General features: G+C 43.2%; 1 protein-coding gene across 9 annotated transcripts in view; it reads left to right on the forward strand.

The window, feature by feature from the left end:
* The window catches only part of DOCK9 (dedicator of cytokinesis 9), a 350,201-nt gene that overhangs the window by 85,842 nt on the left and 251,950 nt on the right, over nt 1-12,409 (forward strand). For 6 of the 9 annotated variants that reach the window (XM_069757989.1, XM_069757994.1, XM_069757996.1 and 3 more), the window contains exon 1: nt 786-1,054. The exons of the other annotated variants lie outside the window; for them this stretch is intronic. In XM_069757989.1, the coding sequence (XP_069614090.1) occupies nt 896-1,054 (159 nt within the window). In that variant the 5' untranslated portion in view covers nt 786-895. Of the gene's footprint in view, nt 1-785; nt 1,055-12,409 lie in introns of those variants that run through there. 9 annotated transcript variants of the gene reach the window in all.

The raw sequence follows: 12,409 nt of genomic DNA on the forward strand, positions 1-12,409 counted from the left end.
GCAGCTGATTCCCCAGCAGGAGCGGTCTGTGACCGCAGTGAATGGCGCCGTGCACAACAGGCGGGTAAGTAGCATCTACCAGTCTGTTCGTGCTTGGGCACATTTTTTGTTTTTCAGGAAGTCCCAATTATCCCCTTTTAATGTAAATTGCTGCAGAATTGCCTTATGTACAGTGGTGTAGTATGACCTATTTATCCACTGAGCTGTGGGTCACCTTGCATGTCAGTGCGGAGTCTACAAGCAGATGGACTCTTCTGGGCTGTGCATGCGCTGGATGAAGTAGGACCAGAACAAGAATGCTTCTGTCAGTCCGCAGCTCCCTACTGACTAGCTGTCAGAAAGCCATTTCCAGATCAGGAACATTCATGTGTATGGCCGCCCTTTGAGGCATGTCTCGTTGCCATAGTGACTGGGATGACTGCCTTTTTTCCCCCATCGCATTACTCTCTTCTCTCACAACCTTTAATGCAGTATTAAACATCAAAAAGTGAATTTAGGTCAGTAAAAAAATGGCTTCTCCAAGTGTATGAGCGCAAGGAATTATGGGTGTGTGGTGTTTGTGAGCTGCTGTAATATTCAGTCTGGCTGTCAGCATCAGTAACTGGTTTTCTTTCTTCTTCCCTCATCTTGGGCATGGCCCCCGGCAGTGTGAGGAGAGCGGAGGGAGTACATATGTGTGTGGATGCTGAGCCCTAGGTATAGATTTTCTCCTGTCAGGCTTTCTCTCCGCCTCCTGTACATCCCTCCGTGGTGCCTTGCTCAGCTGATGCTGGAGAAATCTTGCTAGGCATCTCTGGAGAAGGGATGCAGATGGAGACAGTCACTGTAAGTCACGGGAAGCCGCTCTGCAAATGGAGCCAGGGATGCTAGGAACGGCCACGGTCAGCAGCTGGGAATGGGTTGCACTACCAGTGTGATCCTTTTTAAAGGCATTTGTACAGTATTAGAGAGAAACTGTGCTTATATCTGCAAACAGCAAGGCGAAAATAATGCCCTCGAGTTCACCGCGCAGAGCTTGTCGAGAGAGGACTCCGGCTTCACACACTCATCTCTGGTAAATATGCAATGGCTTGTACCGGCATCCTGCCACATCGCAGTTGGCAAACCGTTTTACTGTATGTCAGATTACATTACGGGTGCGTTTGTTTTCTGGGGAATATTATTTGTCGTGTCAGAAAATCAAAATATATCTCATATTCTTAGATCTCAACCTGCTGAGGTTATATTTGGCTCCTATATAGAATGTCCCATTTACTGTCCACATGTCCTACCGTGCAGTCTAATAGAAGATTCCGGTATGGTAGACGGTGTGAGTCTGGCACGTAAGCACTCCGCTGTCACACTTGGATTTCCCTGGGCTGGGGCTCCACATACGAGCTATTCACCATGTCCTTTGTGTGATGTGTGTTTCATTACAAGAATTAATAAAGGGAAGTCACTTACAATTGTCCTTGGCTGTCTAATGAATTACATTATTTCCATGTGCCACCCTCCGATCAGCTTTTAGTCTTGAAGCATAATTGCATTAATATGCCAGTGTGATATTGTTATAATGTTATAGATATTTATAATTTCACTAGATGGTGTCCCAATTCTAAAGCATTGGATATTCTAGAATATGTATGTAGTTTATTTATGAAGTTGTCAGAATAATGCAATTTATACACAGGATTCGGGCGGCCGGGCGTGACCAATTAGCGAAGCGTGGTTCAAATTCCATGCCAATTTGCGGCCCGACTGCGCCTGCCGCTGATTGTTCGCGGCCGGGCGTGACCAATCAGTGAAGCCAGGGCCTGCTCCAGGTTTTCGAATGCCCCGGGCAAAAGAGTCTCAGTAGGCGCCCCTCTTTAACACATACCACGATTCATGATGCACAGATACAGCAGAGAAATATAGCACAGCCAAGTAGCATACAGCCCACGTAGTATATAACACAGCCCACGTAGTATATAACACAGTCCACATAGTATATAACACAGCCCACGTAGTATATAACACAGCCCACGTAGTATATAACACAGCCCACGTAGTATATAACACAGCCCAAGTAGTATATAACACAGCCCACGTAGTATATAACACAGTTCACATAGTATATAACACAGCCCACGTAGTATATAACACAGCCCACGTAGTATATAACACAGCCCACGTAGTATATAACACAGCCCAAGTAGTATATAACACAGCCCACGTAGTATATTGCACAGCCACGTAACATATTGCACAGCCACGTAGTATAGAGCACAGCCACGTAGTATAGAGCACAGTGATGTATATTGCCCAGCCACGTAATATATAACACAGCCACGTAGTATATAGTACAGAGACGTAGTGTATAACACAGCCCACGTAGTATACAGTACAGACCAAAAGTTTGGACACACCTTCTCATTAAAAAGATTTTTCTGTATTTTCATGACTATGAAAATTGTACATTCACACTGAAGGCATCAACACTGAATTAACACATGTGGAATTATATACTTAACAAAAAAGTGTGAAACAACTGAAATTATGTCTTATATTCTAGGTTCTTCAAAGTAGCCACCTTTTGCTTTGATGACTGCTTTGCACACTCATGGCATTCTCTTGATGAGCTTCAAGATGTAGTCACCGGGAATGGTTTTCACTTCACAGGTGTGCCCTGTCAGGAATAATAAGTGGGATTTCTTGCCTTATAAATGGGGTTGGGACCATCAGTTGTGTTGTGCAGAAGTCTGGTGGATACACAGCTGAAAGTCCTACTGAATAGACTGTTAGAATTTGTATTATGGTAAGAAAAAAGCAGCTAAGTAAAGAAAAGCAAGTGGCCATCATTACTTTAAGAAATTAAGGTCAGTCAGTCTGAAAAATTGGGAAAACTTTGAAAGTGTCCTCAAGTGCAGTGGCAAAAACCATCAAGCGCTACAAAGAAACTGGCTCACATGAGGACCGCCCCAGGAAAGGAAGACCAAGAGTTACCTCTGCTTCTGAGGATAAGTTTATCCGAGTCACCAGCCTCAGAAATCGCAGGTTAACAGCAGCTCAGATTAGAGACCAGGTCAATGCCACACAGAGTTCTAGCAGCAGACACATCTCTACAACAATTGTTAAGAGGAGACTTTGTGCAGCAGGCCTTCATGGTAAAATAGCTGCTAGGAAACCAATGCTAAGAACAGGCAACAAGCAGAAGAGACTTGTTTGGGCTAAAGAACACAAGGAATGGACATTAGACCAGTGGAAATCTGTGCTTTCGTCTGATGAGTCCAAATTTGAGATCTTTGGTTCCAACCACCATATCTGTGCGACGCAGAAAAGGTGAACGGATGGACTCTACATGCCAGGTTTCCACCGTGAAGCATGAAGGAGGTGTGATGGTGTGGGGGTGCTTTGCTGGTGACGCTGTTGGGTATTTATTCAAAATTGAAGGCATATTGAACCAGCATGGCTACCACAGCATCTTGCAGCGGCATGCTATTCCATCCGGTTTGCGTTTAGTTGGACCATCATTTATTTTTCAACAGGACAATGACCTCAAACACACCTCCAGGCTGTGTAAGGGCTATTTGACCAAGAAGGAGAGTGATGGGGTGCTACACCAGATGACCTGGCCTCCACAGTCACCAGACCTGAACCCAATCGAGTTGGTTTGGGGTGAGCTGGACCGCAGAGTGAAGGCAAAAGGGCCAACAAGTGCTAAGCATCTCTGGCAACTCCTTCAAGATTGTTGGAAGACCATTCCCTGTGACTACCTCTTGAAGCTCATCAAGAGAATGCCAAGAGTGTGCAAAGCAGTCATCTAAGCAAAAGGTGGCTACTTTGAAGAACCTAGAATATAAGACATAATTTCAGTTGTTTCACACTTTTTTGTTAAGTATATAATTCCACATGTCTTAATTCATAGTTTTGATGCCTTCAGTGTGAATATACAATTTTCATATTCCTGAAAATACAGAAAATCTTTTTAATGAGAAGGTGTGTCCAAACTTTTGGTCTGTACTGTATAACACAGCCCATGCAGTATATAACACAGCCCACATAGTATATTGCCCAGCCATGTAGTATATTGTTATGATCAGGTGGCCTTGGAGCAGCATGAAAAGACCTTCGCTGGAGCAGTGGCAACTTTACTGACCGCAAACCCTGATCCTATCACCGCAACTAGAAGTAGCTGTGGGGTGTGCCTAACCAGACCTAGACTTCTCGACACAGCCGGAGAACTAAATATCCCTAAAGATGGAAATAGAAAAACTCTCTTGCCTCAGAGTAGACCCCCAAAGGATAGGTAGCCCCCCACAAATAATGACTGTGAGTAGGAGAGGAAAAGACACACGCAGACAGAAAACAGGGATAAGCAAAGGAGGCCACTTCTACCTAGATAGGAAAGGATAGTACAGGATACTATGCGGTCAGCATAAAGCACTACAAAATATCCACAGCAGAAAAATACAAAAACTCCACCACCTAACTAAAGATGTGGAGAGTATATCTGCGACTCCAGCGAATCCAACTAGACTGAGAAAAACATCAGGCACAGTCTAGCAGGAACAAAATAGAAACAAGATCGGCACAGAAAAAAAACACACAGCAGTGTGTCAAAAAAGCAAACACTTATCTTTGCTGAAATGGCAGCAAGCAGGAGGGCCAGGCAGAGGACCAACACTTCCAAAGGAACATTGACTACTGGCAAGGACTAATGAGTCCTGCAAAGCTAAATACCCCAGTCCGAATTGCAATTAGCAGAAACACCTGTCCAAGACTGCTGCTCAGGAATAACTGCATTACCATCAACAACCACCGGAGGGAGCCCAAGAGCAGAATTCACAACCGTATATAGCACAGCCACGTAGTATATAGCACAGTCCACGTAGTATAGAGCACAGCAATGTAGTATATTGCCCAGTCACGTAATATATACCACAGCCACGTAGTATATAGCACAGAGACGTAGTATATAACACAGCCCATGCAGTATATAGCAATGTGGGCACCATATCCCTGTTAAAAAAAGAATTAATGTAAAAAATAGTTATATACTCCCCTTCCGTCGGCCCCCGGATCCAGCCCAGGCGTTTACTGATGCTCCTCGCAACGCTCCGGTCCCAAGAATGCATTGCGGTCTCGCGAGATGATGACGTAGCGGTCTCGCGAGACCGCTACGTCATCTCGCGAGACTGCAATGCATGGACCGGAGCGTCGCGAGGAGCAGCCAGAAAGGCGCCGGACGGTGAGTATATAATGATTTTTTTATTTTAATTATTATTTTTAACATTAGATCTTTTTACTATTGATGCTGCATAAGCAGCATCAATAATAAAAAGTTGGTCACACAGGGTTAATAGCAGCGTTAATGGACTTCGTTACACTGCGGCATAACGCGGTGTAACGCAGCCATTAACGCGCTGAGTGGAGGGGGCACTGACAGAGAGTTGGAAGGGGCGAATTCGCGGCCGGACTGTTCCGCGACCCATCAGCGACCCGGGATTTCCGTGACAGACAGACAAACAGACGGAAGTGACCCTTAGACAATTATATATACCGTATATAGATTCTTTTAATGCTTGGATTTTCCAGGCTCTGCTTTGGGTGGTGATATTTTTCGACACTTGGATTCCAGTAGTTACAGTGCCACATACTGCCAGATATCTGCATCAATCAGAAACCGTTTCTCTGCAAAATCTGCTTGAGACAAACGTCTGTTACTAAAGAACTGCTTCCAAAAAGCAGTGTTCCTTCTGTTGTACTGGGTGTGTTCCTTGAGGGCATGTATTACTACACTTAGGCAGGGTAAATGTATGGCAAGACATGGCTTCCTTCAGCAATAGAAGCTGATCAGTAGGTTTAGAGAAGCCAGGCGCGCAGTGATCCGCTTCTATTTCTAGAGCGGTATCCTTCATGACGCAACATCAGGTATTGAACTAATCAATATTGGAGTTATTTCTATTGTGTGATCTGCATTGTTACCTGTCCTGTGGATAACCTGCACTCTTGGTACAACCGCTTTATTAAGTGCATACAGAAAAGCTCTCCACCCTGGGTGTTTTCATGATCATAAGTTTGAATAATTAAAGAGAACCTGTTGGCAAAAAAAAAATCATTAATTTGCAGACATTATGGTCATCTGCAGGCAAATACTAATGAAGCAGTCTTATTTATGTATTTTACTCACTTAATACAGTACCATTAATTTCACAGCACTTTAGACCTTATCATTGGTGTCCCCATTGGAGCGCACAATCTAAATTCCCTATCAGTATGTTTTTGGAGTGTCCGGGAGAAAATACAAACTCCTTGCAAAGTGGGAATACTGCTGCAGGTAGAAAATGAGGTTATATTCTCCCTGCAGCTGCTCCATTCCAGTCAACGGAGTGGTACCGGTGGCAGTGAACAGTCAGCGCTCTCTACATAGTGCGCTGTAGACTGATTACAGCACACTCCCTGTGTAAGGAGTGGTGACTGTTCATTGCCATCATTACTGCCCCTATGACTGGAAGTGAGTGGCTGTTGGGAAAATATATTATTACATTTCTCTTTTTTGTTTCTTTTCTTTTTTTTTTTTTTATCCGTGCTGGCTTGGATTTTCCTTTTGACACACGAGTCTTTCTCATCCATTGCTCTTAATATTTGGCTACTATATAAAAATTTTGTCCATCTCAATTTAGTGTAAGGTATAGGATAGTTTTGCTACTTTCCGTTAGTTAGGTCCACGATTTACACATGCTTTAGGCTGTTTTTACGAAAGAATATTTGTCCATATGTGCTTTGAAAACCATTGAATATGATATGAAATTGAGCACCTCCAGAACCTTGAAGGTGAGGTCAAGTTCACTGCTAGAGAGCCATAGTGCTATATGTAGATCATATGTGTCCTGGACGAATGGTTAGAGTAGGTTGATTTATCTGCTATATTAGGTTCTTTGATGGATCATATTGCAGAGAAATGTCACAGTAGTGGTTAAACATGATGTATAGTCTTCTAGTGGTGGTTTTCTTCTGAGGGTGTTCAGAGGACGCATAGGGATTTCTTTCCAGTAAAACCACATGAATGATGGAAATGATCTGCTTTCCAATATTGGGAGCAGCAAGAAAACGAAAAAAATCTTACAGTAAACAGTCTCCTTGAACAAACAACAATTCCTTAATATATATATATATATATATATATATATATATATATATAATTATTATTTATTTTAGTTATTTTTTTGTATACTTTTTTAATAGCTTTTGGAGAAACCAGTGATAAATTCCTGACCATGTCCTTGTCAGCCCATGAGATGAGGGAAGCAAACATTTAACACTGGCATTTCTACATTGAACTTACAGAAAAGAGCACTGCAGTAAAAAACAATAAATGTAATAAATGGCGTCATGATCATAAAAAATAATAATAATAATGTACCGTAATAAGTATAGACCTCTTAAAGCGAACTTGTTAGCAGGATTTTGCTAAGCAAACTACAGACCTTATCATGTTGTCGCTCTTATACTGATTAAAAATGATACCTGGGGTGAAGAAATCCATCCTGTGGTTCTTGTGTAATCAGTGTTAGTTTTCAGCTAATGATATGCCCCTGCGGTTCAGAACTGTATCTATCTTCCAGCTCTGAGCCAGAGAAACCAAGGAAACACCTGATAACAGGCTGCCCCAAACACAAACAATCTGTCTCTGTCTCAAAGATAAGACACATGTTTGTGCTTTGGGGCGGCCGGTGGGCAAGTCTTTCCTTGGTTTCTCTGGCTTAGAGCAGGAAGATAAGACTGCCTCCAGTCCAGGCCCAGACCACGGGCATATCATTAACTGAAAACTTCTAACATTGATTATACAAGAACCACAAGACTGATTTCATCACCCCAAGTATCATTTTAGTCAGTGTAACAGCAGCAACCGGACAGTGTCTGGCGTTTATGGTACTTAGCAAAATCCTGCTGAAAGGTTTGATTTAAATTAAACTTACCAGCATGAATAAGTGCATAGCTACACAATTGTAGCCAGGTATATTTTTCTCTGAAGCGCTCCATCATTTCATAGAACATATACTTTGATGATCCGGTTGGGGACCATAGCCAGAGACAAGGTGCCACCGGAGAGACCTGTCAATCACCTAGATCAGTGTGGAGAGATGCCATCCGTGAACATAGTGTCATGATATGTACTTTTGCCCTGTCCTGTATTTGAATAATATGCCATTTGATGTATGTAACTGTTCTCTGGTTTCTATTAGCTGTAATTTATGTATTTTCTTGTGCTGGGAGTTCACCTGTAACAATATGTCTCCTTCCCCCAATACTTGCAGCCCTAAGCTATAATGTAATTAAGCTTTGTCAACATCACTAGTGAAAGAATAGCCATTCTTCCTCACAGCAGGTGGCTAGTCAAATGTACATACTACATAGACTAAGGGTACCGTCACACAGTGCAATTTTCATCGCTACGACGGTACGATCCGTGACGCTCCAGCGTCGTAACAATATCGCTCCAGCGTCGTAGACTGCTGTCACACTTTGCAATCTACGACGCTGGAGCGATAATTTCATGACGTATGTGCGATGTAGAAGCCATTGGTTACTATGCGCACATCGTATACGATATATGTTACACCATGCGATCATGCCGCCACAGCGGGACACTAGACGACGAAAGAAAGTTTCAAACGATCTGCTACGACGTACGATTCTCAGCGGGGTCCCTGATCGCAGGAGCGTGTCAGACACTGCGATCTCGTAACTATATCGCTCGAACGTCACGAATCGTGCCGTCGTAGCGATCAAAATTGCACTGTGTGACGGTACCTTAAGTGGAGCCCACCAGTCTAGAATCTTCTGGTGGACCCAACCATTGAATAGAAGGTGTGACCCCTACCCCCCTTCATGGGCGGATCCCAGGAGCTCAGACAATCCATTCTTATTTTGAGATCAGATGTGAGTTGATCCTTGAAGGAGAAGGAGTGGGGATTCTTAGCTGAGGCAAGACCCCACGCCCATCTGGGACTGCGGAAGCGAACGGGGCGAGACTTGAGCTGAGGACATAGCTCGTCGTTCGTGGGATTGTTTTGGGATCCCTTGGACTCGTGTGGACTATTGCTTTGTTACCTGGCACAAGGATTATCGGGAGGTGCCCCCGAACCTGTTACATTGGACTAATTGTGGACTCTGTAGATCTACCTGCATGTGTTGTTCCAGCGTTCTTGATAATAAATCTGTGGAATCATCCCTTGGCCTGTTGCCCCTTCTTGCTCCGCCGTACACCCCGTCACACATAGCCCCTCTATCTCATGTCCGGCTATGGTCCCCGACTGTTTCTTTTAAAGAATGTTATCTCTACTGTAAGGTACACTTTTCTCTGAACCTTTCCAGCCCTTTATTCTATGTAATTCTAGTGTGTGTGCATTAATATACGGTACTCCCCTTCTGCTCCTCTCTCCTGTGTCCAGCTCCGTCCCGCTCTTAGTGACTTCACTGTAATTCAGACTATTCAGCTCACTATGCTCTAGCCATGATTTTATTGTGCCAAAAATGGTAATCACTAAGATAAGAGTCAAAGAGTTTTTCACTGAGTCTTAAGTGCTTCATGACTTAGTGGCCATTAAGGTTTGGCAAATCAATTTGCCGCATTCTAAATTACTTTTGGAGAATAATATGTTAACCATTGCACCTTTCTGTTTTATGCTAATAAATCATGAATTGGTTTGCTCATCTCTAGTTGACACATTTGAACTTGGGTACATACGTTAAAGGAGTTGTATTCAGTTGTTAAGTCATCCTCTACTGAAGATAGCAGAGCATGGTGCTTGGCTATCTCCAGCAGTCCCCATAGGCAATGAATGGAGGTGCAGTACATATGCTTGACCTCCATTGCATTTAGTTAGGGCTTTGCACTGTTCTTGGGATTGATGCAGATTCCAAAGTTAACTTGCTGATTGGTGGGTGTCTTATCTCCTATCTGATTTATGGAGGATAACTTAAAGGGAGCCTGTCATGTTCTACATGCAGTCTGATCTGTGGACAGCAGGGTAAAGAGAAGCTGAGCAGAATGATATATAGATTTGTGGGAAAAGATTCAGTATGTTTAGCATTTTACTTAGTGACATCCCTGGTGTTTTTGTGCATGAGTCCAGTAGGTGGGTCCTACTCAGTGATTGACAGCTGGCTCTACATGCAGTCATACAGGGAAGACTGTCAGCCACTGAGTAGGACCGCCCACTGGACTCATATACATAGTGACACATGGGTTTAAAATTTATAGAATATAAAGGTATACCACAAATATATACATCCATCTGATCAGCTCCTCCTCCTGCCTGCAACCACATCAGGTACCACTTTAATCATAACTAGTTCTCTGTAAAGCGGTAAGACTTTGAACCTATGAAGAATTATTATAGTTTAGTTTGATCTGAACGACATCATTGGAATGAATTATATGGAAGCCACTGCCCTAGTGTGAACATAGCCTACTACAGCTCTTCAGTATTTTGGAGCATTATGCTGATAGTGGAAATGCTCCTTCACTGGGTAAGAGCTATGATGGGGAATACACCACCCTGTGCATTAAGCATGCACATATTATTTATTGATTGACCTTTTATTAAGCCCTGCTCATTCCTGAAGAGCAGCGGAGAGTGGCTGCAGTATTGGTAAGGCTGGGTGCTGCAGTGCGTTCCGTGGTGCCCTGTCACCAGTAGATCAATAGACTTCTGCATTACACTGCGTTATTAGTGAGGCTGCTGCCATTGCGGGCATTGGCGCACATGAGTTCACACTTTCTGCTTCTGATCCTGCAGCTCAGAATTGTTACTTTTTCCATTGTGAGGAACAGTGGGTATGTTGCATCTAATGATTCCAGAAGCATTGTGCACAGTTTTTGTGTCTTCTGTGTGGCATCTATCTGTTCACAAACTCATATATAACCTCTCCTAGATGGAACTACAAGAAGCGGAAGTCTATGGGCTCTGGCAGGTCACCCTGGCTTATCCAGCACACCCCCTCTGGACCCTGATTGGAAGCATACCCCTCATTTCTACTTCTCGTAAAAGTATGTGGGTTGTTTTCTAACAAGAATGGTTTCTGTTATGATAATGTTTGGCTTTCTGGCCACAGGGGGAGAGGAAATTCTGACATGGTGAAGAGAACCTTGTTTGTGCTGCGAGTTGGGTGGTGGCCAAAAGTTTCATACTGCAGCAGCACTCTTAATCTGGAAACAATACATACCTTTGTGAAGGGCTGTCATGTGTGGATTATACCGGTGGACGTGAAGGTTCATGACTAGTAACATAAAACGCTGTAGCACTTAAAGGGAACCTGTCTCCATGAAGACACAGTCCAATCTGTGTGCAGGAGGTCTGTTACACAGCAGGGAAAGGAGTAGATTGCTCTGTAGTTTTGGGAGTAAAGATTCAGTATAACCTGTGTTTTAACCATTTAATCCTCTGCTCTTTCTGGTATTTCGGTCCATGGACGGTTCTATCAGTGACTGACAGCTTTCTTTGTATAAGTGTGCATAGGGAGATAGCTGTCAGTCACTGATAGGACCGCCCATGGATCGGGAATCCCAGAAAAAGTAGAGGATTACATTATGAAAGCACAGATTATACTGTATCTTAACTCACAAAACTTTATATAGATCTGCTCGGCTCCTCCTGCTCTATAACCTGGTGCCTGCAGATTGGTTGACATTTTCCTGGTGACAGGTTCCCTTTAATATGATATTCTCCTGAGTTATATTATTCTAGATGGTCACATATATAATGTTGGCAGCTGTATCAAGTTATAGTGTTTCTGAATGAATATTTGTATTAAATATTTTATTGTGTAAATGTTATCCAAATATATGCTGTGTAATGAAATCTTTGGTGCTTTGTAGAATAGCATGGAAACATTTCCAAGTTAATTTTAGGAGCACCCAGACTTTGTTTTCAGTGTGATGGACAATTAAACGGTCTGCAGATCAGTGAAGGTGTGAGTCCTGAGACCCCCACTTACTGTCCTAGGCACTTGTGTGATTTAGGTGGCTCAGTAATCAGAAGAATTCTACTTATTCAATAGAAAGTCTACAAGCTGGTTCACAGAGCGGAGGACGGACTTAGAGACTCTGTCAAGTCCATACACCAATGTCTGCCAAACACTCCTTCCTGAGCAGCACACGTCACACCAGTGTTTTGAGCGATCTACAGGGCGTGTGAAGGATATTGGTCATGTTGTAATGCTATCCAATGTGTGGACAGCATAGCATAGAGAAAAGAAGCAGCTGAACAGAGTAATATGTAGGTTTCTTGGGAAATATTCAGCATAAGGGCTCATGGGACGTTAGTGTTTCTCATAGGTATGTGTGCTATCCATGTTTTTCACTTGGACCTATGATCGTCTATGAAGTTGTTCACATGTCCGTTTTTTTTTTTTTGCCTATTGATCCGATTCTTGCATCAAA

Source organism: Ranitomeya imitator, chromosome 3, assembly GCF_032444005.1.
Source record: "Ranitomeya imitator isolate aRanImi1 chromosome 3, aRanImi1.pri, whole genome shotgun sequence".
Taxonomy (NCBI): Eukaryota; Metazoa; Chordata; class Amphibia; order Anura; family Dendrobatidae; genus Ranitomeya; species Ranitomeya imitator.